Source organism: Macaca mulatta, chromosome 2 (assembly GCF_049350105.2).
Source record: "Macaca mulatta isolate MMU2019108-1 chromosome 2, T2T-MMU8v2.0, whole genome shotgun sequence".
Taxonomy (NCBI): Eukaryota; Metazoa; Chordata; class Mammalia; order Primates; family Cercopithecidae; genus Macaca; species Macaca mulatta.
Window position 1 is genome coordinate 28,675,583 of NC_133407.1, and position 25,569 is coordinate 28,701,151.

Consider the following 25,569-nt stretch of genomic DNA (forward strand, 5'->3'; position numbering starts at 1 on the left):
GGCAGGAGGATCACCTGAGCCCAGGAGTTTGAGGCTACAGTGAATTATGATCCTGCCACTGCACTCCAGTCTGGACAACAGATTGACAACCTGTCTCAGGAGCAGCAGCAGCAGCAGCAGCAATAACAACAAAAATATTGCTGCCCTTTTACACGTAAAGCTGAGATATTACTGGAGTTGGGCTGGCTGTATTCTTGAATATGCCATTTCCATTTGACATATGAGGCTTGTTTGCTCCTTTTTCATTCTGTTAGTCATTGAGTCCAAGTTGGTCCACCTCAAAATGATTATCGGCTGGCGAGTCAGAAGGCCTCCATGGGTCTAGTGTTCGGTTTCCAGAAGAGCTCAGTGACAGGCTAATAGCCGCTTTTCAAAACAGGTCTACTGGTAACTAAGTTAGGGAGGCGATGAGTCCTAAACTTCATGGCGCACCTCCAAGTGAAGGTTGCCTTTCTTTTCCAGAGGCTCTAATTGGCAAAACCACCAGTTATAGACTCATAACTCAAAGGAGTCATTAGGGCTGTGGGGTCCCAAAGGTACTAACAATTGTCTATACATGGCTCTTCTTGATCAGGATAATCCCCTCTGTCACATATGAACATTCACTATACAGACATGGAAAGCATCAATACCAATTAAACATTCCGCCTGGGAAGCCATAGCAATAATACATTGTTATCTTTAATTCGTCTCTGCAACCTCTGCCCAAACCCCATTAATTGAATTCGGACATCCTTCCCTACCACCCTCTCCCAGGACTGGCTATGATGACGATTTCCGGAACTGTATCCAAACCATAAAAATGTGAGAATCTCACCCCACTGAACAGATGCATCCCTCTTGAAGACCTGGAGCCCTTGGTCCTACTTCTAATCATCTTTCTTCCTAAAGCAGTTGAGATCAGGGCTTGTGGGAGGGAAGGATTAATGGCTTTGCACCAGTAAATAAGAAATATTTACTTTGATTTTGAGTGGCGTGATGGTGGCATGGTAGCTCCATGAAACAAACCACCAGTGTTCTCAGTGCGCACAAAGCCCTGCGTATTAGGCAGTAAGTTATCATTGACAGCATGTTTCGGTTTTGGAGCTCTCTTGATTCAACGGCCACATCCCACATTGCTTTTCACGTAGGGATGAGTGTGGGTTTGCATTTTGGTTGTAGTAGAGACTTTTGTTTGTTTTTGAGATGGAGTTTCGCTCTTGTTGCCCAGTCTGGAGTGCAATGGCGTGATCTCGGCTCACTGCAACCTCCGCCTCCTGGGTTCAAGCGATTCTCCTGCCTCAGCCTCCTGAGTAGCTAGGATTACAGGCATGCGCCACCATGCCTGGCTAATTTTGTATTTTCAGTGGAGACAGGGTTTCTCCATGTTGGTCAGGCTTCCAAAGTGCTGGGATTACAGGCGTGAGCCACTGCACCCGGCCTGTAGTAGAGACTTTTATAAAGGAGTCTACTTTAATCCAGGGCATTTGCAGCTCTATTGCCAAGATCATATGTTTTAAGTCCTCATTCTGTTTGAATACAAGGGTTAAGTAGGGAAGTTTTCCAGGGCTGTGGGTCTGACTGCAAGAATTTATAATTCATCAAGTTAGTTTCTCATTCTCTAGGGGATTGCCTCCACCAGCATTGTAAATCCAGTCCTGGGCAGTAAGAGCTTAAATACTATGCAGTGACTCATTTATGATTTCTCTTGGGAGTTATTTCCTCTCAGGGAAGTCTCTTCGTGGGGGCCAAAGCTCCCCTATAGCAGCCAGAATCCACTGCAGAAACAAACAAGAAAACTGGGACCTTGCCATCATCTCTGAATGGGTTTAAGGTTGGCTTGATAGACTGCAGGAGGGGCTGAGTGCTAAGATGTCCCAGTTGTTAACATTCTTCCTTAACCAGCATTGTGTGCTCTGCCCCTTCATCTCCCAAGTGAATCAGCCAGTTTCTGCTGAGAGCCCTTATACATTTCCCTCTGTTCATACTCAGTGTGGGTACTTCTGCCTTTAAATGCTGTCTGAAAAGAAATGACACTTTTTCCCTCCACCCTCCTCCCCCTACTTACCAGGATGAATCTTTGTGTTACTTGTTACAGTGGGGCTGACCATCAGACTGGGAGCATGTCCCTCTTGCCCATAGGAGTGTTATCAAAACCAGACAACTGTCTTTGAACCCACCTCCGTGAACTTGTCCTGCAACTATCTCCCCAATTTCTCCTCAATAACAGGCAGTGAAATGAAGGACCATTTATTGCCGGGTGAAAACACAGAAGGTGTTACAAACTTTGTAAGGATAAACAATTGTAGAGAGCTGTCAAAAGTACACCCCCATTGGTCACATGAAACGTCAAGCCCTTATCATGGTAACACTGCTCTACCACGGTCTAAACAGCATATTTGACTCCTCTTCTGTGAAAATTGGGACAAATTTGAATGTATGTGATGAAACAGTTTTTTTCTTAAACTAAATAATGTTGCCCACTCTGCTCTTGAAGACAACTCCCATTTTCTGTTCTTTTGCTTCCTGTATAACAGAAGGGAGATGGGATGATAGATAAAGCCGAGCTGCAGGAAGCTTGTGACCAGGCCAACTTGAGTTTAGATGACAAGCTCCTGGACCAGCTATTTGACTACTGTGATGTGGATAATGATGGCTTCATTAACTATCTGGAATTTGCAAATTTTCTTAACTGGAAAGACAAAATGCTTCTTAAAGAGTATGAAGAGAGGGTCATTATTAAAGGTATTTAATTCTTGAAGGTTTGATGAATTATTTTTTCAAAATAATTGAAAGTTTATTATTATTATTTTTAATACAGACGAGGTCTCACTGTGTTGCCCAGGCTGGTCTCAAACTCCTGGGTTCAAGGGATTCTCTTGCTTTGGCCTCCCAAAGGGCTGGGATTATTGGTGTGAGCCAGCATGCTTAGCCATTTACTGAATTCTTAAATGGACTTCTGTATTTTAATTTTGCTAGGAGCTCAGCTATATTCAACTTTAATATTATATGAAAAATAAAAATATACACATATACATAGTGTTTATTTGCTTGTTTGTGCATAGACTATCTGTGGTAGTGTAGGAAAGAATCAATAACATTTATTATTTCCAGGAAGAGGCAGTTGGATGGCTGAGGGACAGTGTGGCAATGAGACTCACTTTTTAACCTATGTTTTTGTATCTTTTGAGTTTGGAACCATGTATTATTTATTCAAAAACATTAAAAGCACAAAACTTACACAGAAGCTCAAAATATGAAAGACAGATTCTCAGAAACCTGTTTAAAAATGATTATCTGAGTAATTAGTTCCCTTTCCCCAGAAACACAGAATTTGACACAAAATTAGATTTTAAAAATTTTGTATAAAAAGGAAAAACAGCATAATCTTTACTTTTGATTCAAATATTATGATGTTGACGTCAAGCTTGCCTAACCCGTGGTTCAAGACAGCTTTGAATGCTGCCCGACACACATTTGTAAACTTTCTTAAAACGCTGTGAGTTTTTTTGCAGTTTTTTTTCAAGCTCATCAGCTGTCCTTACTGTTAATGTATTTTATGTGTGGCCCAAGACAAGTCTTCTTCTTCCAGTGAGGCCCAGGGAAGGCACATGGTTGGATACCTCTGGCCTACATTTTATCTTCTTGTATCATTACATGTATAGATATACATATATACATACGTGTACATGTACATATTTTAAGCATGTCTAAAATAACACTGAACGTACTATATAAGGCTTTTTAAAATTTAGCTTTCACATTTCTCTTCTTCTTCTTTCTTTTTCTTTTTTTTTTTTTTTTTTGACAGGGTCTTGCTCTGTTACCCAGGCTGGAGTGCAGTGGTGTGATCTCGGTTCACTGCACTCTCTGCCTCCCGGGCTCAAGTGATTCTTGTGCCTCAGCCTCCAGAGTAGCTGGGATTACGGGAGGTGCGTGCCACCATGCCTGGCTAATTTTTTTGTATTTTTAGCAGAGACAGGGTTTCACCATGTTGCCTAGGCTGGCCTTGAACTCCTGGCCTCAAGTGATCCTCCTGTCTTGGCCTCCCAAAGTGCTAGGATGACTGATATGAGCCAACATGCCCAGCCAGCTTTCATATTTCTAAGGAATGAAGAAATGCTTTTTTGGTTTCTATGAACTACATTTCAGTTCCCTCATGCTTATATATTATGATTTACTAAGCCATTTCTTCACTTTCTGAAATTTAGGCTGTTTCTAATATTTTAAAAGTAGTATGCACAATGTTATAATGATCATATCTCAAAAAGCTTTTTATTTCTCATTTCTTATGACCGTTATTATTGTCTCAGAAGTAACTATTTTCATTTTGCTTTTCTAAATGATTTTACTGATTTGCAATTTTATCAGCTAAGTCTGTGAGGTTTTACTCCAATCTCACTACCATTGAGTGTTATTTCAAACATTCTTACATTCTTGTACTTTAGTTGGTTTATAATAATACCTCATTTGCCTTACCTTTTTTTTTTTTTTTTTTTTTTTTTTTTGAGACAATGTCTCACTCTACTTACCCAGGCTGGAGTGCAGTGGTGCAATCATAGCTGACTGCAGCCTTGAACTCCTGGGCTCAGGTGATTCTCCTGCCTCAGCCTCTTGAGTGGCTGTGTTGCCCATGCTGGTTGTAAACTCCTGGCTTGAGGGATCTTCCCTCCTCGGCCTCCCAATATGCTGGGATTACAGGCATGAGCCACTGCACCCGGCCTACCCTAATTTTTGTATCTTAATTATTAGAGGTTCAACTTTTTAAAAAGATGTTTACATTTTTATTTCCTCTTGGAATGTCTCTTTTCTAAAAAGTGGAGATAACTACTATTTTCACTTTTACTCTTGAGTCATGCCTTTCTGTGAAGTCAAAACCAAATTTTGATCTCTCCTGATGATGCGAGCCCTTATGGGTTAGCCTTTCTATTCTATCCACTAGGAAGGCATCAGAATCTTCCCTACCTAATGAAGCTTTTTATAGAAAACAGCTGTACTCCGACTCTTTCATCAACGGGCTGACAGAGCTTCCTTCTTGGCACAACTCATGAAGTAATGGTAGAACGAAAAGCTTATTTCAGACCAGATAATTCTTCGAATTGTTTCTGGTTTTGGATCCTAATTTCTTCAGCCATTTTCAATAGAGTTTTTGAGGATTTTCATCTTGTATGATTTTAGGGTAGAAACTGTTAAGTTTGTGGTCACTAGGTCTAGAGGGGGCCCGGGAATGTTCTGCCAAAATTTTTCTGATATCAAATTCTATCTTACTGTTGACTTTTGAAGAAAAATGGGTAAGTAATCTTTCAATTTTTTTGAGAAATTCTTTTTCAAACTTTGTCCAGATTTCCACTTTTGGTGAGGTGGAGGATTAGAGGATCTGGAACGGTAGGCCTGAGCATTTTCATAGCAGCCATTGGCAGGAACTGAGTGTGGGGAGAGGTGGGGTTGTGGGGAAGAATGCGTTCTTCAGAGAGGTAAGTCTTTTCTAGTTTGCCAGGGTATCCACCCTTCTCTAATACCAGCAGGCCACTTGCCTTTGCAACCCTTACTTGGGCTCCCCCAGAACCTTTAGAATTTTTCTGAAGATGGAAACACCACAGCGCTCTCTAGTGGTACATATGTAGTAACCAGATCGGAAAAAGATTGCAGGAATTTATTCCTAAATTTCAGAATTGACTCAGCAAAGCAAATCTGCAAAGGAAGACAGAGTCTTACAACTTCAGTTCTATCTCAGGGTTTTCTTTTGTACACTGACTTGTCAGGAATTAGTTGTAGAAACAGTTCTTGAGCTCATAGTGCGTTCTTATCATCTCGATGTTGTAATGCACGCTCCCCCCGGTCAAGTACGTGTGGAATTTTCAACTACAAGCATGTCTTGTCTTATTTCTCCCTAGGGCATAGTGCTAGGAAAAACTCTGTAGTTCAAGTTAAATATTAAAATACACTTTTTTTTTTTTTTTTTTTGAGACGAAGTCTCGTTCTTGTCCCTCAGGCTGGAGTGCAATGGCGTAATCTCGGCTCACTGCAACCTCCGCCTCCCAGATTCAAGCAATTCTCCTGTCTCAGCCTCCCGAGTAGCTGGGATTACAGGCGCCCGCCACCACGTCCGCCAATTTTTATATTTTTAGTAGAGACGGGGTTTCATCATGTTGGCCAGGCTGGTCTCGAACTCCTGACCTCAGGTGATCTGCGCCCCCCCCCTCGGCCTCCCAAAGTGTTGGGATTACAGGTGTGGGCCACCATGCCCGCCTGCTCTATTTTTTTTTTTAAGAAAAGAAATGAATGGATTCTATGTTTACATTTGGTCTCTCATATTTCAAAGCTTTATTCTAGAATGAAGTGAGTAGAGTGGCAGAAGAAAACATTAGGCCATGTTCAGATTTCTTGGTGTATGACATTGGCCTGAACTTACTCTTCCACAGTTGGGTGTTGGGTCAGTGGAGGGGTCATGCCAGCTGTTTCCATTTGCAAGAGGAAACTAGATGGGAAAACTTATCCTGTTGCAGAGCAGCAAGCACTAAGTAGTAATGTATTCCTGCATTTTTTCTTTCCTTTTTTTTTTTTCTTAAAGGTAGAAAACCAGATTGTGTAAACCCTACTGAGGCTAATGTTGAAGAACCTGAACCAGCTCTCCTCATAAAGCCAGAAGATATTGTCTTAAAAGAACCAGGGAGCACAGAAAAGACTCTTCGGACACTTCTGAGACCAAGTGATAAAGTTTCCAACTACTATAAGACAACTTCTTCTGAGATCAATGCAGTTGTAGGAGCCGTTCCTGCTACTTGTATGTCACTTATTTGTCAAGTTTCAAAAGCATCAACAAACGTGGAAGCAAACTGTCCTTTGTCCTTGCATTGTCCCCTGCCTTTCTCCTTAGACTAAGTTTCTTAAAGCCTTGTACCTTGCATTTAATTCGTATTCTAACTACCTGGGGAGGAGAGGCCCACATATAAATGTTGATTGAACTGAATTGCCAATGATGACCAAAGTAAAACGATTCTTTGCATATTAATGAAATGGAAACCATTATAGATCAGAACATCGAATGTTATACATCGTAGTAATTCAGATTCCACCAAGTATTAATATTAGATGATTTTAAAACCATATGATTCTTAGCTCCATACATATCTGCCTTCAAATATTTAAAGAACTTTTACATAACATTTCTCTGCATATTCATTCCCCATGTTAGTTTGCTGGGGCTGCTATATCACAGCACCACAAACCGGTGTCTTAACAGAATTTTATGGTCTCACAGTTCTGGAGGCTTGAAATGCAAGGTGTCAGTAGGATTGGTTCCTCTGGTGGACTGTAAAGGAGAATCTGTCCATGCCTCTCCCCTGGTTTCTGATGATTTACTAGCAGTCTTTGGCACCACTTGGCTCCTTCAGCATCACCCTGATCTCTGCCTTCATCTTCATGTGGTGTTCTCCCCATTTTCATGTCTGTGTCCAAATTCCTCCGTTTTACAAGAACTCTAGCCATATTAGGTTAGGGGCCCACCATACTCCAGTGTGACGTCATCTTAATTAATTACACCTGAAATGACCTTATTTCCAAATAACGTCACACTCTGAGGTAGTGGAGGTTAGGACTTCACCATATATGTTTTGGGAGGAGACAATTCAACCTATAACATCCATATATCAATATGAAGCATGATGAATATTGGTGATTTAGAAAAACTATTTTATGTTGATCAAGATCACATCATTGGAATAAGGACATGACTGAGGATTTACATATTTTTCTCAACTGGATTTTTATAGACATGCTATATATTCTAGAGTAATGAAATCTTGTTACTCTCTTTACACTGTGTTGTCCAGTAGAAATAAAATTGAAGTCATCTGTGCATTTACAAACTTTTTAGCATTAAAGAAAATCATGCTGGGCATGGTGGCTCATGCCTGTAATCCCAGCACCTTGGGAGGCCAAGGTGGGAGGATCACTTGAAGTGAGGAGTTCAAGACCAGCCTGGGCAACATAGTGAGACTCTGTCTCTACAAAAATTACAAAAATTAGCTGGCCATGGTGGCAAACTCCTGTAGTCTCAGCAACCTGGGAGGCTGAGGTGGGAGGATCACTTGAGTCCAGGAGTTCAAGGCTGCAGTGAGCTGTGATCAGGCCACTGCATTCTAGCCTGGGTGACAGAGTGAGACTCTGTCTCAAAAAAGAAAAAGAAAAAGAAAAAAAAAAAAAAAGCCATGTTAAAAAAAAAAGAAACAGGTGAAATTTATTTTAATACTATATATATTCAAAATATTATTTCAATAACTAATCAATATAAAAATTATTAAATATTTTGCTTTTTTGTACTAAAATGTTTGAATTTTACATTTGGATTACACCAAAATTCTTCCTAGCCACGTTTTAAGTGCTCAGTATGCACATGTGACTGGTGGCTGTGTTACACAGCTTTGTTTTAGAATGTCGGTTTTCTTTCCTCATCAATGACCTAGGTTACCCTATTTATGGAGTTCCAACCATTCGATCTGACATTCCTGCTCCCCGAATTCGTCGCATCAGTGACAGAAGTAATTATGGTGAAGAAGGTGGTGCGTATTCACTGTTATATCCTACCGTCTTTGCCCAGAAAGGAGTGTTTGAGAGAGACTTCTTCAAGACCAGATCAAAAGAAGAGGTATCACATACGAGCATACAAAAATGGAAATGTTTGATCTATCAACGACTACTCTTTTAGACTTTTCAAAACTTGGGTTTTTGTATTTACAAAAGTCTACAGGATCCCCAAGTATAGGATTCTTGATGAATAATGCTCAACTTGGTTGTGACATCTGGTACAATTCTTGAGGTAGAATTTAGACTGTGACAGGAATAGTAAATTCATATTGTACATTCAATATGGTCCATGTAAAGAAGAAAAATATTTTTCTAAAACATTTGATACTATTCTAGTTGAGAAAAGGAACAGGATCAATCCCTTCCTTATGTAAGCATCCCGATGGCCTTGGGCCTCTAGAACTAAGAGTGGGCATGAAGATGGTCACTCTGCCACCCTTCTTGTCCACTGGTATCATATGTCTCAGATTATCTGTGACAAGCATTGATTTAAAATATTCTGTCTTGTTGCCACACCGCAGGTAAGGTCATACATCTGTCTTATTTATTTATTTATTTATTTATTTATTTTTGACTCAGAAAACATGATGCCATATCCGAGATGATCCTCTTTGTAGATGGGTTATAAAGCCAGGGTTATAGAACCGGCTAGGTCTGAATAGCCACTGGGGTGCTGAGGGCTAGAGATTTATAGCAGTGCTCAGTTAGACTAGCCTGTCTACATCTGTGCTTATGGAAAGCAGGTGTAATTCAGGGAGTACTTGCTTCTTCAGAACCTTCATAGCTGGAGCTAGAAATGATATAGGAAAAGACATACGATGCCTTCTTGGACTTCAGATGAAGGATTGATGGCTTGGAAACTTATTAAATACTAACCGAATTAATGGCAGATGCATTCCAGCAATTCTTTCACATGGAGGCAGGGCAGAGAGGAAGGGGAGACAGAGGCTGATGCCTGGCTCCAAAGGAGGAACCCGGTATCTGTCCTGCGGATCGAAGAAGAAAACCTCCTGATTGTGTTTTCACTTCCCTCAATCGCTCTAAAAGGCCTATGAAATAGAACTTTAGGGTTTCCAAAAGAAACAGAAATCTCCTGCTTGTTTCATAATGCCTAAACATTCTTTTAACTAGGAAGTCATCCTTTATCCCACAATTCTAGGCAAAAAGTAAGAAGTCAAAGACCTGCTTGGAATAATAACGTTGACTTGAGGATGGATAGATTTCAGTAGACGTGTTAGGTAGTCAGCATACTACTGATAGAATGCCAAACCACTGGAGCAAAGTTTCCCAAGGAGTAGGGGAGGAAGCAGAGGAGAAGGTAGGGGATGCTCAAGACTGACTCAAACCATTCCGGAGCTCACTCTGCAGGGGCCTTTTTAAACTACCAGTGGGTGGGGAACTACCAGCTATGCATAGGGTATTGTGTTTTTGCTTTATAGCTGCAGTTGCTAGCAGCTCTGCTCTTCTGAATTTCAGAATTCGATTTGTATTTGAATAGTACTTAATTTGTATTTAATTACACTAATTTCCCACAAGGGTACATCATTTCTAGGGGATTAATTGTTGAGATTCTGTTTAATAGATGTATTCGGCAACTATTTTATTTCTTTGGCTATTCGCTGTCTAACCTTTTCATTCCCCCCCCCTTTTTTTTTCCTGAATGCTTCATAGTAAATGCTGCTTCTTTTAAATTTAGTTTCATTTAAAAATTTTGTTTTCACATATTTTATTCCCATTACTAGTTCTTACTTTCTTTTCTTATATTTTTCTTAAGACATAAGAAGCATGTTTTTCCCCACCTTCATCTGTTTTAATAATTATCACTGTAGAGGGATTATTAGTAACCAAAGGTTGCTGGTTTTCAGTGTGCTCCGCTTTTAGTGTACTCTCTTAATCATGGGTACACTATCTGTCTGCCATTTGCACACGTAGTTCAAGTTCCAACAGGCCAGTTAGATACATTTCATAAATGTTCGTATTATAAAGAATAGAAAACTTGGCCACGCCTAGTGGCTCATGCCTGTAATCCCAGCACTTTGGGAGGCTGAGGTGGGTGGGTCATCTGAGGTCGGGAGTTCAAGACCCGCCTGGCCAGCATGGTGTAACTTCATCTCTACTAAAAATAGAAAAAAATTGACCAGGTGTGGTAGCACACACCTGTAATCCCAGCTACTCAGGAGGCTGATGCAGGAGAATCACTTGTACCCAGGAGGCAGAGGCTGCAGTGAGCCAAGATCACGCCACTGCACTCCAGCCTGGGCAACAGAGTGAGACTCTGTCTCAAAAATAAATAAATAAATAAATAAACAAACAAAACTAATGTTCAAGTGGCTTAGGTTACATACACAAGACCAAAATGACAATAAATGATTGAAATGAAACTCAAACCTAGCAAGTCTTCTTTACTTTTTTCACCCTTTTTACTTGAATTTTGCTACCTCTCCTTAAAATAATGAGACATTTAAAGTTGAAAGTAACTTTATATATTGGCTAGTGTATTTGAACACCCTCATGTTTATAATAACAAAATAATTCATGAGCTGACAGCATTAGAATTTTGATATTTCCTTATTTTTTTTATATATATATATATATATATACACAAGCACATGCACACACACAAATATATACACACACATACTTTTTTGGAAAAAATATCCATAGTCTTAGATATTATAAAGGTATTTTTCATTACAAATTTTAAAACATATAAATAATGACCTATTTATTTTAAATGCCTTTTTCTAGATTGCAGAGATATTGTGTAACATTGGTGTCAAGCTTTCTGATGAAGAATTTGAAAATGTATGGAATCTTGCATCAAAAAAGCATCACAGAGGAGAAGTTTGTGTTGAGAACATCAGAAATGTTCTAGATGAGCTGCGGCATGCAGACAGGATCAAGTGTAAAACACCCATGTGATATTTTTGGACTTCATTCAAGCAAAAGAATTATTAACTGTGTTTATCTAAAATGTTCAGTCCATTCTGGCTTTAGATATTACGTTAGAGTTCAGCAATCACAGTGGTAAGACTCATATGCCTGTATGTGTTGCTAATAAATTAGATTTTGGATTTTAAAATTTATTGTTTTCCATAAAGCACCTAAGAGCTTGACAAGTGATTGAAGGGTTAACATGCAGCCCCAGCGAAGACATAGTTCAGAATGATATTAGAAGTTTTGTAGGCCTAAGAATTCCATCCATTTTAGTGGGCCATCCGAATTCGTAGTGTGATTTGTGATGCCAAGTTTAATTTTCTTTGTTGGTTAAGCCAACGTGGGCTGCAGTTTCTGTCACAGGTGATTAAAATGTCGTAACACACCAAGAGTAGAGAGATTCATGTTTGTGTAGTGGACTAAAAGCTGGCTCTTGTGCATGGAACTACAGGTGAATTTTTTTTTTTTTTTGAGACAGAGTCTCACTCTGTTGTCCAGGCTGGAGTGCAGTGGCGCAATGTTGGCTCACTGCAACCTTCACCTCCTGGGTTCAAGCGATTCTTCTGCCTCAGCTTCCCGAGTAGCTGGGACTATAGGCACCCGCCACCATGCCAGGCTAATTTTTCATATTTTTCATAGAGGTGGGGTTTCACCGCGTTAGCCAGGCTGGTCTCGATCTCCTGACCTCGTGATCTGCCTCCCTCAGCCTCCCAAAGTGCTGGGATTACAGGCGTGAGCCACTGCGCCTGGCTACAGGTGAAAAATTTTAAGGAAAAAAAAAAAAAAAGCAGTCTTAACTTCCTTACATTTCCTTTTTCATTGAAAAGTTACTTGTCTTTTAAAAACTAATTCTTTAAAAGAACAAATGAAGAATACAGCTAGAGGAGCTCTTTGCATATATTAAAAACCACAAATTTAAAGCTTTTAAGACAGCAAAAACAAGACAAAAGAAAACATTATAAGGTTTGGGGAATAAGCAGTCTTTTCCAAATGATCTCTAAACTCATGCTTTCTTAACACATTTGGCTTAAGTCATTGAACTATGGTCAAGCAGGCATGGGGCCATTCCCCCTAAGGGAGGAGGTAAGACATCATTCGGGATGGTCCTGATTCACTTTCCAAAATCTACTCTAAAAGTACCAATTGAGGTTCTGTTGTGTATCCTCCTCCTATCTCTGGTGAGTTCTTTGTATTTTGTCCCTGGTAGGCTATAAAATGGGTCAGAACTGTACATTTTCAACTTCAAGGAAACTCCATTGACAAATAAAAAAGTTATCTTTTTATTCTATCTCTCATTCCAACTTATGCCCAGCCACGTTGTCCAACATGGTGTATAAGGGATTCTACAATGAGAATTCTAGAATGAGAATAAATAAGATACGCTGGTAATAAAATGCCAGCATAAAGATGATAAACATGAAGATGATAAAATTTGAATAAACTTTCTAGTGTCAAATTCACAGGAATAAATAATACCCAAATGTTAAATTTCCCTGCCAGTTAAAATCTGAAGATAAAATTCAAAGTAATTCAAGACTGAAATCAAATTATCTAGTGTCCAGTGAGTTAAAAATCCAAGGAAATTATGTCTCCCTTTTTTTCTGCTTCTGCCGAGTTTCAGCCAAGGTGTTTGGAAGACCTGGGGAGAGGTGTGGTTCCTTTAAGCAGCTGCGTCTAGAGCTGCTTCTCACTGGGAAGACAATAATTCCATCCTGGCTCTTAAAGTCATAGTTGCTTAACTGAAGCCTCCGCTGAGCTTCAATTTTAGGAAGTCAAAGATGTAACAAGATATACAAGATTTCACAGCTTCCACCAAATTTAGGAAATAAGCCAATTCTTAGCTCTGAAAGCAGTTATCTCAGAGCAATTTTCTCAGCAAAAATTGTGTTTCTACAACCCAGTATCTGTATGTCACCGAAGCCACAGAAGAAATTACATGGTATCTGAGTGAAGGAGGGAGATGGAGAAAATCTTGATTTGAGCCTTACCAAGATGCTCATATGTGTGCATTAGCTAGAATTTATGACCTATGGACTTAAACTAATTTGGGAGAAATGAAGTTAATTTTGATACTATGCATTTACTATATCTGACCTAAAAATCTACTTTATGTATACTGTCTTCTCTTTTTGGGGCATGACATTTAAAACATTATTTCCTTCTTGCAATTTAGAAATTTTGGACAGCAGCCCAGTCATTATTATTATTATTTTTTGATATGGAGTCTCACTCTGTTGCCGTGGCTGGAGTGCAGTAGTGCGATCTTAGCTCACCTCTCCCTCCTAGGTTCAAGTGATTCTTGTGCCTCACAGGCGTGTGCCACCATGATGGGCTAATTTTTTGTATTTTTCGTAGGTATGGGGTTTCACTATATTGGCCAGGTTGGTCTTAAACTCCTGACCTCAGGTGATCCACCGCCTTGACCTCCCAAGGTGGTGGGATTACAGGTGTGAACTACTGTGCCTGGCTGGTCATTACTTTTTATTATGAAGTATCTCTCTTCCCCACTCAGCCTATTTTATACTTTTCATTATTCTTTGAGATGCTAGGGACTGAATAGAGTGCAGGTGCTATTTAGCAGCCTATTGTCAATATTCTTTTTAAGTGCACCCCTTCAATTCTGTGCCTAGGAGCTGCTTCCATTGCTTCTTGTTTTGGAATTGCCTAGGATTCAGAAACCTACCTCCTGTTAAGGTTTCTTCTGTGAGTTAAACCAGCTAGAATCAAAGTGGCACATGTGATGGAGGTGATCCTTGAGCCACACGAATTCCAGTTTAGCTGACTGAGGGGTTAGCTTCCTGCCCTGAATGCAGAATGGCTTTGGGGCAAGGGACCTAGCGCTGCTTATCTGGGCAAACCCGGTTTAAAAGTTTGAACCTTTTCTTTGGGAGGCCGAGGCGGGCAGATCACGAGGTCAGGAGATGGAGACCATCCTGGCTAACACAGTGAAATCCCGTCTCTACTAAATATACAAAAAATTAGCCGGGTGTGGTGGCGGGCCCCTGTAGTCCCAGCTACTCAGGAGGCTGAGGCAGGAGAATGGCGTGAACCCGAGAGGTGGAGCTTGCAGTGAGCTGAGATCGCGCCGCTGCACTCCAGCCTGGGCGATAGAGCCAGACTCTGTCTCAAAAAAAAAAAAAAAAAAATTGAGCCTTTTAATAAAAATTAGGGTAGCTGAACTGGCATCATTTAAAAGCTTTGCCTCTTAGTGTCTAGAAGATTTGGATACATGGAAATACTCTCTTCTCTAAAATCAGATTTTTGCCTCAGTTACTTTTTACTGGGTCATGGCAGCCAGCCATTAGCTCAGATCACTGCCATCTACAGAGTATGCCTAGTGCTCTAGCTGCAATTTACAGTTAAGTTGGAGCAGGCAGCACCCAGAGGTCTCCTATGCCTATTATAGGCCTGCTGGCTGGCATTGGCTGCTAGATGTCTGCCTGAGAACTTCACCAAAGCCCTCTTGGATCTTTTTGAAGGTTGTCTTTCCTAATGTCTGAGCAATTGGTAGCTTTCCAGCTTATCTTTCATTAAGGCCAGCATCTCTGCTGTTTGCTTGATGCTATTTACATACACCGTCCTGTTACGGAAGAAGCAGCCTTTAACGTGTGAACCTAGCTACCATAGCCACAGTCATCCTTGAGTGCGGCTCAGCAAAAAGCCAGTGGTCTGTGAAACCAGATGCATTGCGCCACATAGACTAAAAAAAAAAAAGTTGTATGTCTCAACATGGTGCTAAGGATGTTGCAAGGTGCATGATGCTAGCAACTTTTTTTTCACATAGAATATTAACATCTTGTCATGTACATTTCTTACCTTTGGCTGTGTTAATAAAGTCTGAAGAACTGTAATTTCAATCAAGTTTCATGCTTCAGTGATTTCTAATTCATCATTTACTTTTTTTCTATTTGCTATGATACCTCCTTCCCAAATTGTATTACATCATATAAGTAATGCTGATTTCTTGATTCCCATTTGCAAAAGTTGTAGTTCCTAGCATGATGCAGTCTTTCAGCCTTCATATTTTACTTAGTCAAACTGCAAAGTGCTTAGTAATTATAGATCACCAATCGGACCCCTCCTGAGAAGCAAACTGAGAGCATTAGATGTGAGTAATAAATTTGTCATTCACTGCACTTACAACCTTATAAAGACATCTAACCTTACGAAACTGTGTCTTTTGTATTTATAAAATGGAGATAATGGCTGCCTTTTCAACTTGTAAGTTTATTTCAATGGCTATGGAGATAATGGATATATAAGTAACCAGCACCCGTTTAGCTTAGTAAATATTAATCAAGGTGCCTAGTTTAGGTCTCGGCTCATCTCAGCCACTTCTAAGTAATAGTGTTTCTCCATCTATTTATATAAGCATTGTATTGACCTCTTCTTGTTTTTTTTTTTTCTCGTCTCCGTAATTCCTGTTTTTCTTAATTGGTTGTCCTTTGTTGATTTTGATAGATTTGACAATTCCCATTGACTTATTGCTATCATGGCATTTCTATCACTTGTTTCAGACTTGAAGCACAGACTCTCATTCTATTTTTTTTTAAGCATGCACACAATCTGCTGGGATTTTTATTGTGATTGCATTGAATCTACAGATCAATTTGGGGAAGTTGGCTTTTTTTTTTTTTCAATGTTTTGACTTCCAAACACTAAATATGGTACACGCATACATTTATTTAGCTTTTCTTTATTGCTTTTTAGTTTTCCATGTTGAGATATTGTACCTCTTGCATTAGATTTATTCCTAGGTATGTTTTTGATGTTGTGACAAATTTAAAAATTGCGTATTGATTTTTTTATAGGGTTATTGAGGTATCATCTACACACAGTAAAAAGGACCCTTTTTAGTGTGCAATTCTATGAGTGTTGACAAATGCATATGGATTGTGTAACTACCATCACAAACAAAATATAGGACTGTTCCATCACTCTCTAAAATTCTCTTGTGCTCTTTTGCAGTAAATATCTCTTCTTCCCCACCCCAGCCTCTCATAACCACGATCTGTTTTCTGTTTCTATTGTTTTGCGTTAAAAAGAAGCTCATATAAATGGAATCATGGAGTGTGTAGCCTTTTGAGACAGGCTTCTTTCACTCAGTACATGTTTTCAAGATACATCATGTGATTGCATGGGTTACATACATACATACATTCTTTTTATTGCTGAGTAGTATTTCACTGCATAGATATACTACAATTTGTTCATCTACTTACCATTTAAAGACGTTTGGGTTGTTTCAAGTTTTGGGGAATTCTGAATAAAGCAGCTATGAACTCTCATGTATATGTTTGGTATGACCATAACTTTTCATTTCTCTTGAAAAAATACCTATCAGGTAGGATTGCTGGGCTATATGTTAACTTTATAAGAAATTAAAAGACTGTTTTCCAAAACAGCTGCATCATTTTGCATTTTCACCAGCAATTCATGAGTGTTCTAGTACATCCTTGCCAGCATGTGGTATTGTCACATATTGTCAGTTAAAAAAATGTTTTAAGTCATTCTATAGGTATGCAATAATAGCACACAGTAGTTTTAATGTGCATTTCTGTAATGACTAATGATGTTGAATGTCTTTTCATAAGCTTATTGGCCATGCATGTGTCTTCTTTGGTAAAGTTTCTATCTTAGTATTTTGCCAATTTTTAAAATTGGCTTGTTTATTTTCCTATTACTGAGTTTTGAGAAATATTTATGTATTCTGGATACAAGTCATTTATCAGATATACACTTTGCAGATATTTTCTCCTGTCTTTAGCTTGGATTTTTATTTTCTTAACAGTGTCTTTCAAAGAATAGAAGTTTTAAATTTTGATGAAGCCCAATTTTTCATTATTTTCATTAATAGGTCATGGTGTCTTCTCTATGAAAGATTAGCTTAGTTCAAAATCTCATAGTTTTTTGGTGAATGTTGAGTTAGCACTATTTTTTGAAGCAGTTATTCTTACATTGAATTAATTGCCTTTGTACCTAGGCCATAAATCAATTGGTTATATTTGTATGAGTCTATTTATAGACTCACTATTTTGTTCTATTGATTTATGTGTTTACACTTTCACCAATACCACACTGTCTTCATTACTATAACTTTAGAATACGTCTTAGAATCAGTGTGAATCCTCTTTGTTCTTTATTTGGAATTATTTTGGTTGTTCTAGTTACTTTGCTTTTATTAGTTTTAGAATTAACTAATGATTAGTTTTTAAATTAGATTTAGAATCAACTAATGACAGGGAAGGTAGCAGATAATGACCCAGGTTATATATACATTTGAAATAATGATGAAAGCTATACACACTATTATTTTAGAAAAATGCATATAGACATATACTTTTGACCCTCTGATATTCAGTCACTGTATCCTCCATAGATAGATCTCTAGACCAGGTGAATACTCAAGTAGCTTCTAACTCCAAAATTTCAAATTTATCCTTAGGTAGATTTACTATCTGCCTCTGTCTCCCATCCATCCATCCATCCATCCATCCATCCATCCATCCATCCACCCACCCACCCACCCATCCGTGGGTGTGACTAATTGTTGCTTATCTGTGCTTTGGTTAAATATCCTTTTTGGGAGAATCTTGTTCTTTGAATAGTGTGTCTAAGAAACGTGATTTCCCATTTTAACGGTAGGGGGCACCCTAGCATTTCCAAACTTAGCGATGAACCTTAGCCAACTGTGTGGAATAGCAGCAGCTGAAAAGAGGATGTTAAGCTGGAAGAAGAAGTCTACCACAACACTTTGCAAAATCCAGGATGATTTATGCACTTTCTTTTTAAAAATTATTATTTAGTGGCAGTAATTAGGCTGAAAAGGCGCATTTTACACAGTACTAGTAACCTAGAGAGGAGGTTTGCTTGGATCATCAAGTATCATCTCTCAGAGAAACAAGTAAAACTGTGTGAAATACTCAGGTGAGATATAAATAAATATTCAAATATATCACCATGTTCTCACCTAAACTAGGTTTCCATAGTGTTCAGGATAGTCTCGTTAATAGTAGAATATATTGAACCTATAAAAAGTTTTAAAGTACTGTTTCCTAGCTCAGGCAAATAAACTTAATGCATTTTGTTCACAACATGGTTAACCAAGGAACTTGTTGGAAATATTATATGGGCCAATAAAGGGTAATTTTATTTTATGTAATAACCACTTATGAAAGCTCACCATGGCTTGACGTGAAGAGCTGGGCTAGTTAGAGGTTAACACCCCAGTCATAAACCAACAATGAGGATAGACTTGAAAGGCATTTCTTCTGTTATAAAACATTTACAGTAATAACCTTGCAAAAAATAATGGGATCTATTTAAAGCTCATTTATTTCCCAGCTAAGTGGCAATTTCCCATCACTCAAAATGCTAATACTTCCTCCTGAAACCCTAGGGATAATCCAATTCATGTGTGTTCATGAAAAAAAAAAAAACCTGGTTAAAATAAGCAGGTGATTCTGTTTTAATAATATCTGTCCTGCCAGCAATAAGACAGACTCACTTGCAAATAAATATATCAACAAACAGATTTTCTTTAAAGCACATGGGGTCTCATATCATTCCCAAATTAGCCAATTAGCATGATGCTATTGGAAGAACTAATTAAAAAGTGCGTTTAGACTAAGAAATGTTTCCTGAGAGTAATCTGGAGCTTATAGCTCTTATTCCACCTGTAATTACTCTGCCAGATTTTCTACTCTGTATATAGAGGTGAACACACCTTCACCTGAGCAGAGGAGAAGTCTTTTTCATTCTCTCGGAGTAAATTATACACATTAATACCCTGAAGTGATTAACAACGCTTATCTTTTTAAAAAGGCACTCCCCATACCTAGTCTGTCAGTTGTTAGGTGGTGGTGAAGTAGTAATTTAGACTGACTAAGAATGCTCTCTTTGTCCAGAGATCCAGCCTGTAGTTTGCCCCGTTAGAAATATTTTCGTGATTAGAATTTTTGGTCAGTGGTAAATTAATCAACTCCTGCAGTAAATATACCTATCTGAGTTACTGAGATTTACAAATAGACTAGCACATCCATTAATGAAAAAGAATAGCAAAAACTTAAAAAAGATTTACAGATATAAACATTTCGCTAGGAGGAAATGTGAATTGGGGACAATAGGGGATGAATAAATTTATATTTGATATCCTTTCAGTTAGTGTGTTTTAAATTTTAATGTGCATATAAATCACCTGTAGATCTTGTTAAAATGCAGATTCTGATTCAGTATGTCCAGGGTGGAGTCTGAGATTATGCATTTCCAAAGCTTCCAGGTGATATGATGCAGCTGCTCAGGGATCTCACTTTGACCGACAAGGCTTTAAGCTTTGTAACATTTATGTGACTAAGCTCACAATTATTCACACTTGTGATGGTTAATAGTGAGAGTCAACTTGATTGGATTGAAGGATACAAAGTATTGATCCTGGGTGTGTCTGTGAAGGTGTTGTCAAAAGAGATTAACCTTTGATCAGTGGGCTGGGAAAGGCAGATCCACCCTTAATCTGGTGGGTAAAATCAAATCAGCTGCCAGCAAATGTAAAGCAGGCAGAAAAACGTGAAAAGGAGAGATGGGCCTAGCCTCCCAGCCTACATCTTCCTCCCATGCTGGATGTTTCCTGAGCTCGAACATCGGACTCCAAGTTCTTCAGTTTTGGGACTCGGACGCCTCAGCTTGCAGACAGCTTGTTGTGGGACCTTGTGATCATGTAAGTTAATACTTAATTATCTATCTATCATCTATCTATCTATCTATCTATCTATCTATCTATCTATCTATCTATCTATCTTTCATCTATTCTATTAGTTCTGTCCCTCCAAGAGAACCCTAATACAGATATTTGTACCAGTAGAGTGGAGCATTGCTGAAAAGATACCCAAAAATGTGGAAGTGACTTTGGAACTGGGGAACAGGCAGAGGTTGGAACAGTTTGGAGGGCTCAGAAGACAGGAAAATGTGGGAAACTGTGGAACTTCCTAGAGACTTGTTGAATGGCTTTGCCCAAAATGCTGATAGTGATATGGACAATAAGGTTCAGGCTGAGGTGGTCTCAGACGGAGATAAGGAACTTGTTGGGAACTGGAGTAAAGATGACTCTTGTTAAGTTTTAGCAAAGAGATTGGCGGCATTTTGCCCCTGCCCTAGAGATTTGTGGAAATTTGAACTTGAGAAAGACGATTTAGGGTATCTGGTGGAAGAAATTTCTAAGCAGCAAAACATTCAAGAGGTGACTTGGGTGTGTTAAAAGCATTAGTTTTATAAGGAAAGCAGTGCATAAAAGCCCAGAAACTGTGCAGACTGTCTGTGCGATAGAGAAGAAAATCCCATTTTCTGGGGAGAAATTCAAGCGGGCTGCAGAAATTTGCGTAAGTAGCAAGGAGCCTAATATTTTTCCTCTTCTCCTCCTCCTCCTCCTCTTCTTCTTTTTCTTCTTTTTCTTCTCCTTCTCCTCCTCCTCCTTCTCCTTCTCCTTCTCCTTCTCCTTCTCCTTCTCCTTATGTTTTAAGTTCTAGGGTACATGTGCACAACGTGCAGGTTTGTTACATATGTATACATGTGCCATGTTGGTGTGCTGCACCCATTAACTTGTCATTTACATTAGGTATATCTCCTAATGCTATCCCTCCCCCCTCCTCCCACCCCACTACAGTCCCCCATGTGTGATGTTCCCCACCCTGTGTCCAAGTGTTCTCATTGTTCAATTCTCACCTATGAGTGAGAACATGCGGTGTTTGGTTTTCTGTCCTTGTGATAGTTTGCTGAGAATGATGGTTTCCAGCTTCATCCATGTCCCTACAAAGGACACGAACTCATCCTTTTTTATGGCTGCATAGTATTCCATGGTGTATATGTGCCACATTTTCTTAATCCAGTCTGTCATTGATGGACATTTGGGTTGGTTCCAAGTCTTTGCTATTGTGAATAGTCCCGCAATAAACATACGTGTGCATGTGTCTTTATAGCAGCATGATTTATAATCCTTCAGGTATATGGCCCAGTAATGGGATGGCTGGGTCAAATGGTATTTCTAGTTCTAGATCCTTGAGGAATTGCCACACTGTCTTCCACAATGGTTGAACTAGTTTACAGTCCCACCAACAGTGTAAAAGCGTTCCTATTTCAAGGAGCCTAATGTTAATCCTCAAGATCATGGAGAAAATATTACCAGGCATATGAGAGACCTTCACAGCAGCCTCTCCCATCACAGGCCTGGATGCCTGGAAGAAAATTGGTTTTGTGAGCCGGGCCCAAGGTCCCCATGCTGTGTGCAGCCTAGGGACTTGGTGCCCTGTATCCCAGCTTCTCCAGCCATGACTGGGAGGGGCCAACATACAGCCCGGACTGTGGCTTCAGAGGGTGGAAGCCTCAAGCTTTGGCAGCTTCCATGTGGTGTTGAGCCTGCGGGTACACAGAAGTCAAGAATTGAGGTTTGGGACCTCCACCTAGATTTCAGAATATTCATGGAAATGCATGGATGCCCAGGCAAAAGTTTGCTGCAGGGGCGGGGCCCTCATGGAGAACCTCTGCTAGGGTAGTGCGGAAGGGAACTGTGGGGTTGGAGCCCCCACACAGAGTCCCTACTGGACACTGTCTAGTGGAGCGGTGAGAAGAGGGTCACCGTCCTCCAGACCCCAGAATGGTAGGTCTACTGACACAGATACTCAATGCCAGCCTGTGAAAGCAGCTGGGAGGGAGGGGCTGTACCCTGCAAAGCCACAGAGGCAGAGTTGCCCAAGACCATGAGAACTCACCTCTTGCATTAGCATGACCTGGATGTGAGACATGGAGTCAAAGGAGATCATTTTGGAGCTTTAAAATTTGACTACCCTGCTGGATTTCAGACTTGTATGGGCTCTATAACTCCTTTGTTTTGCCCAATTTCTCCCATTTGGAGCAGTTGTATTTATCCAATACCGGTACCCCCATTGTATCTAGGAGGAAGTAACTAGCTTGCTTTTGATTTTACAGACTCACAGGTGAAAGGAACTTGCCTTGTCTCAGATGAGACTTTGGACTGTGGACTTTTGGGTTAATGCTGAAATGAGTTAAGACTTTGGGGGACTGTTGGGAAGGCATGATGGGTTTTGAAATGTGAGGACATGAGATTTGGAGGGGCCGGGGCAGAATGATATGGCTTGGCTGTGTTCCCACCCAAATCTCATCTTGAATTGTATCTCCCAAAATTTCCACATGTTGTGGGAGGGACCTAGGGGGAGGTAATTAAATCATGCAGGACAGTCTTTTCTGTGTTATTTTCATGATAGTGAATACATCTTATGAGATCTGATGGGTTTATCAGGGGTTTCTGCTTTTGCTTCTTCCTCATTTTTCTCTTGCCACCACAGTGTAACAAGTGCCTTTTGTCTCCTGCCATGATTCTGAGGATTCCTCAGCGATGTGGAACTATAAGTCCAATTAAACCTCTTTTTCTTCTCAGTCTCGGGTATGTCTATCAGCAGCATGAAAATGGACTAATACAATACTCATAGTTTATATAGATGTTTTTCTATTTACACTCCAGGTGTGTGCACATGTGTTCTCTCCTACGCTCTCTTTTGGTAGTATTCACTTTGTTTTAAAAAATAAACTTTTAATTTTAGAACAGTTTTAGGTTTACAGAAAATAGTGCTCCACACCTAGTTTCCCCAATTACTAACTTCTTACTTTAGTAAAGTACATTGGTTACAATTAATAAACCAATATTGAAATATTATTATTAACAAAAGTCTGTACTTTATTTACATTTCCTTTTTTTTAAAAAAAGTTTTATTTAAATAACAAATGGATGACCTTTATAGAGTGATGGATTGATTTGTTAACTCAATGGGTGCACCACTTTATCAGATTCAGGACAGTAATTGGGGTTGGGGAGAAAAATCAAATGGAGAAGGCAGTCAATCCTGAGAACGAGTGGTTGGGAGGAGTCAGAGGAAAAAATTTCAGAGGGGGAAAAGTACATAAAGTTAAGCCTGGAGATGACACAACATAATACTATTATCTACCCTATTTGTCCTAGTTCATCTGTCTCCCATTACCTCAGAAGCAACAACAGCTTTACCATATACTTAAAACTCCTTTCCCAACCAATCTCCTTAATCCACTCTCTGAAGGATCTTGTATCCTACATGATGATGAAAATGGAAATCATCAAATGGAAACACCTTCAAATCCTGGGATCCGCCATACAAATTTATCTGCTCCAGGCCAACCCTTGCTCCCTCCTGTATGTCACAGAGGAATTTTCTCCTTTCCTATGTGGGGAAGGAGATAGAGAAGCTGTGTTCTAAATCAATCCACTCTTACCTCTTCAGAAATCTTGTCACTTTAGGAAAAGACCTCTTGACCAAGAACCCAAAAGCAAATGGGTTATCTCAGAATTGTATATTTTAAATTTAGGTTTAAAATTTTTTTTATTTTAATAGTTTTTGGGAAACGGGTGGTTTTTGGTTACATGGATAAATTCTCTAGTGGTGATTTTTGAGATTTTGAGATTTTATCTCCCACTCTTCCATCCAAGTCCCCCAAATCCATTATATAATTCTTATGCATTTGCATCCTTATAGCTTAGCTCCCACTTATATGTGAGAACATATGATGTTTGCTTTTCCATTTCTGAGTTACTTCACTTAGAATAAGGGTCTCCAACTTAATCCAGGTTGCTGCAAATGCCATTAGTTTGTTTCTTTTTATGGCTGAGTAGTATTCCATGGTGTATGTATATCACATTTTCTTCATTCACTTGTTGGTTGCTGGGCATTTAGGTTGGTTTCATATTTTTGCTATTGTGAATTGTGCTGCTATACATATGCAAGTGCAAGTGTCTTTTTCATATAATGACTTCTTTTTCTTTGGTTGGATACCCAGTAATGGGATTGATGGATCAAATGACAGTTCTCCTTTTAGTTCTTTAAGGAATCTCTACACTGTTTTCCATAGTGGTTGTACTAGTTTATATTCCCACCCACAGTGTAAAAGTGTTCCCTTTCTACCACATTCACATCAACATCTATTATTTTTTGATTTTTTTATTTATGGCTATTCTTGCAGGAGTAAGGTCATATCTCATTGTGGTTTTAATTTGCATTTCCCTGATAGTTAGTGATGTTGAGCACTTTTTCATATGTTTCCATTTGTATATCTTCTTTTGAGAATTGTCTATTCACTTCCTTTGCCCAATTTTTGTAGGGTTTTTTTTTTCTTGCTAATTTATTTGAGTTCTTTGTAGATTCTGAATGTTAGTCTTTTGTCAGATACATTGTCTGTGAATATTTTCTCCCACTCTGTGGGTTGTGTGTTTACTCTGATGCTTATTTCTTTTTCTGTGCAGAAGCTTTTTAGTTTAATTAAGTCCAATCTATTTATCTTTGTTTTTGTTGCATTTGCTTTTGGGTTCTTGGTCCTGAAGTCTTTGCCTAAGCCAAGGTCTAGAAGAGTTTTTCCAAAGTTATCTTCTAGAATTTTTATGGTTTCAGGTCTTAGATTTAAGTCTTTGATTCATCTTGAGTTAATTTTTGTGTAAGATGAGAGATGAGTATCAGTTTCCCTCTTCTACATGTGGCTTGCCAAGTATCCAGCACCATTTGTTGAATAGGGTGTCCTTTCCCCACTTTATATTTCTGCTTGCTTTGTTGATGATCAGTTGGCTGTAAGTATTTGGTTTTATTTCTGGGTTCTCTATTCTGTTCCATTGGTCTATGTGCCTATTTTTATACCAGCACCATGCTGTTTTGGTGACTATAGCCTTGCAGTATAGTTTGAGGTCGGGTAATGTGATGCCTCCAGAGTTGTTCTTTTTGCTTAGTCTTGCTTTGGCTATGCAGGCTCATTTTTGGTTCCATATGAATTTTAGGGTTACTTTTTCTAGATCTGTGGAGAATGATAATGATATTTTGTAGATTGCTTTTGGCAGTATGGTCATTTTCACAGTATTAATTCTACCCATCCATGAGTATGGGATGTGTTTGATTTGCTTAAAAAACCCATCTATGATTTCTTTCAGCAGTGTTTGTAGTTTTCCTTCTAGAGGTCTTTCACCTCCTTGGTTAGGTATATTCATAAGTT

The 25,569-nt window shown here is 39.2% G+C and overlaps 1 protein-coding gene across 1 annotated transcript in view; it reads left to right on the forward strand.

The window, feature by feature from the left end:
* Positions 1-11,647, forward strand: part of EFHB (EF-hand domain family member B) — a 59,657-nt gene extending 48,010 nt beyond the window's left edge. The window contains exons 10-13 of the mRNA XM_001088383.5: positions 2,517-2,724; positions 6,551-6,763; positions 8,445-8,626; positions 11,314-11,647. Coding sequence (XP_001088383.4) covers positions 2,517-2,724; positions 6,551-6,763; positions 8,445-8,626; positions 11,314-11,487 — 777 coding nt within the window. The 3' untranslated portion in view covers positions 11,488-11,647. The remainder of the gene's footprint in view (positions 1-2,516; positions 2,725-6,550; positions 6,764-8,444; positions 8,627-11,313) is intronic.
* Positions 11,648-25,569: the final 13,922 nt, after the last annotated feature.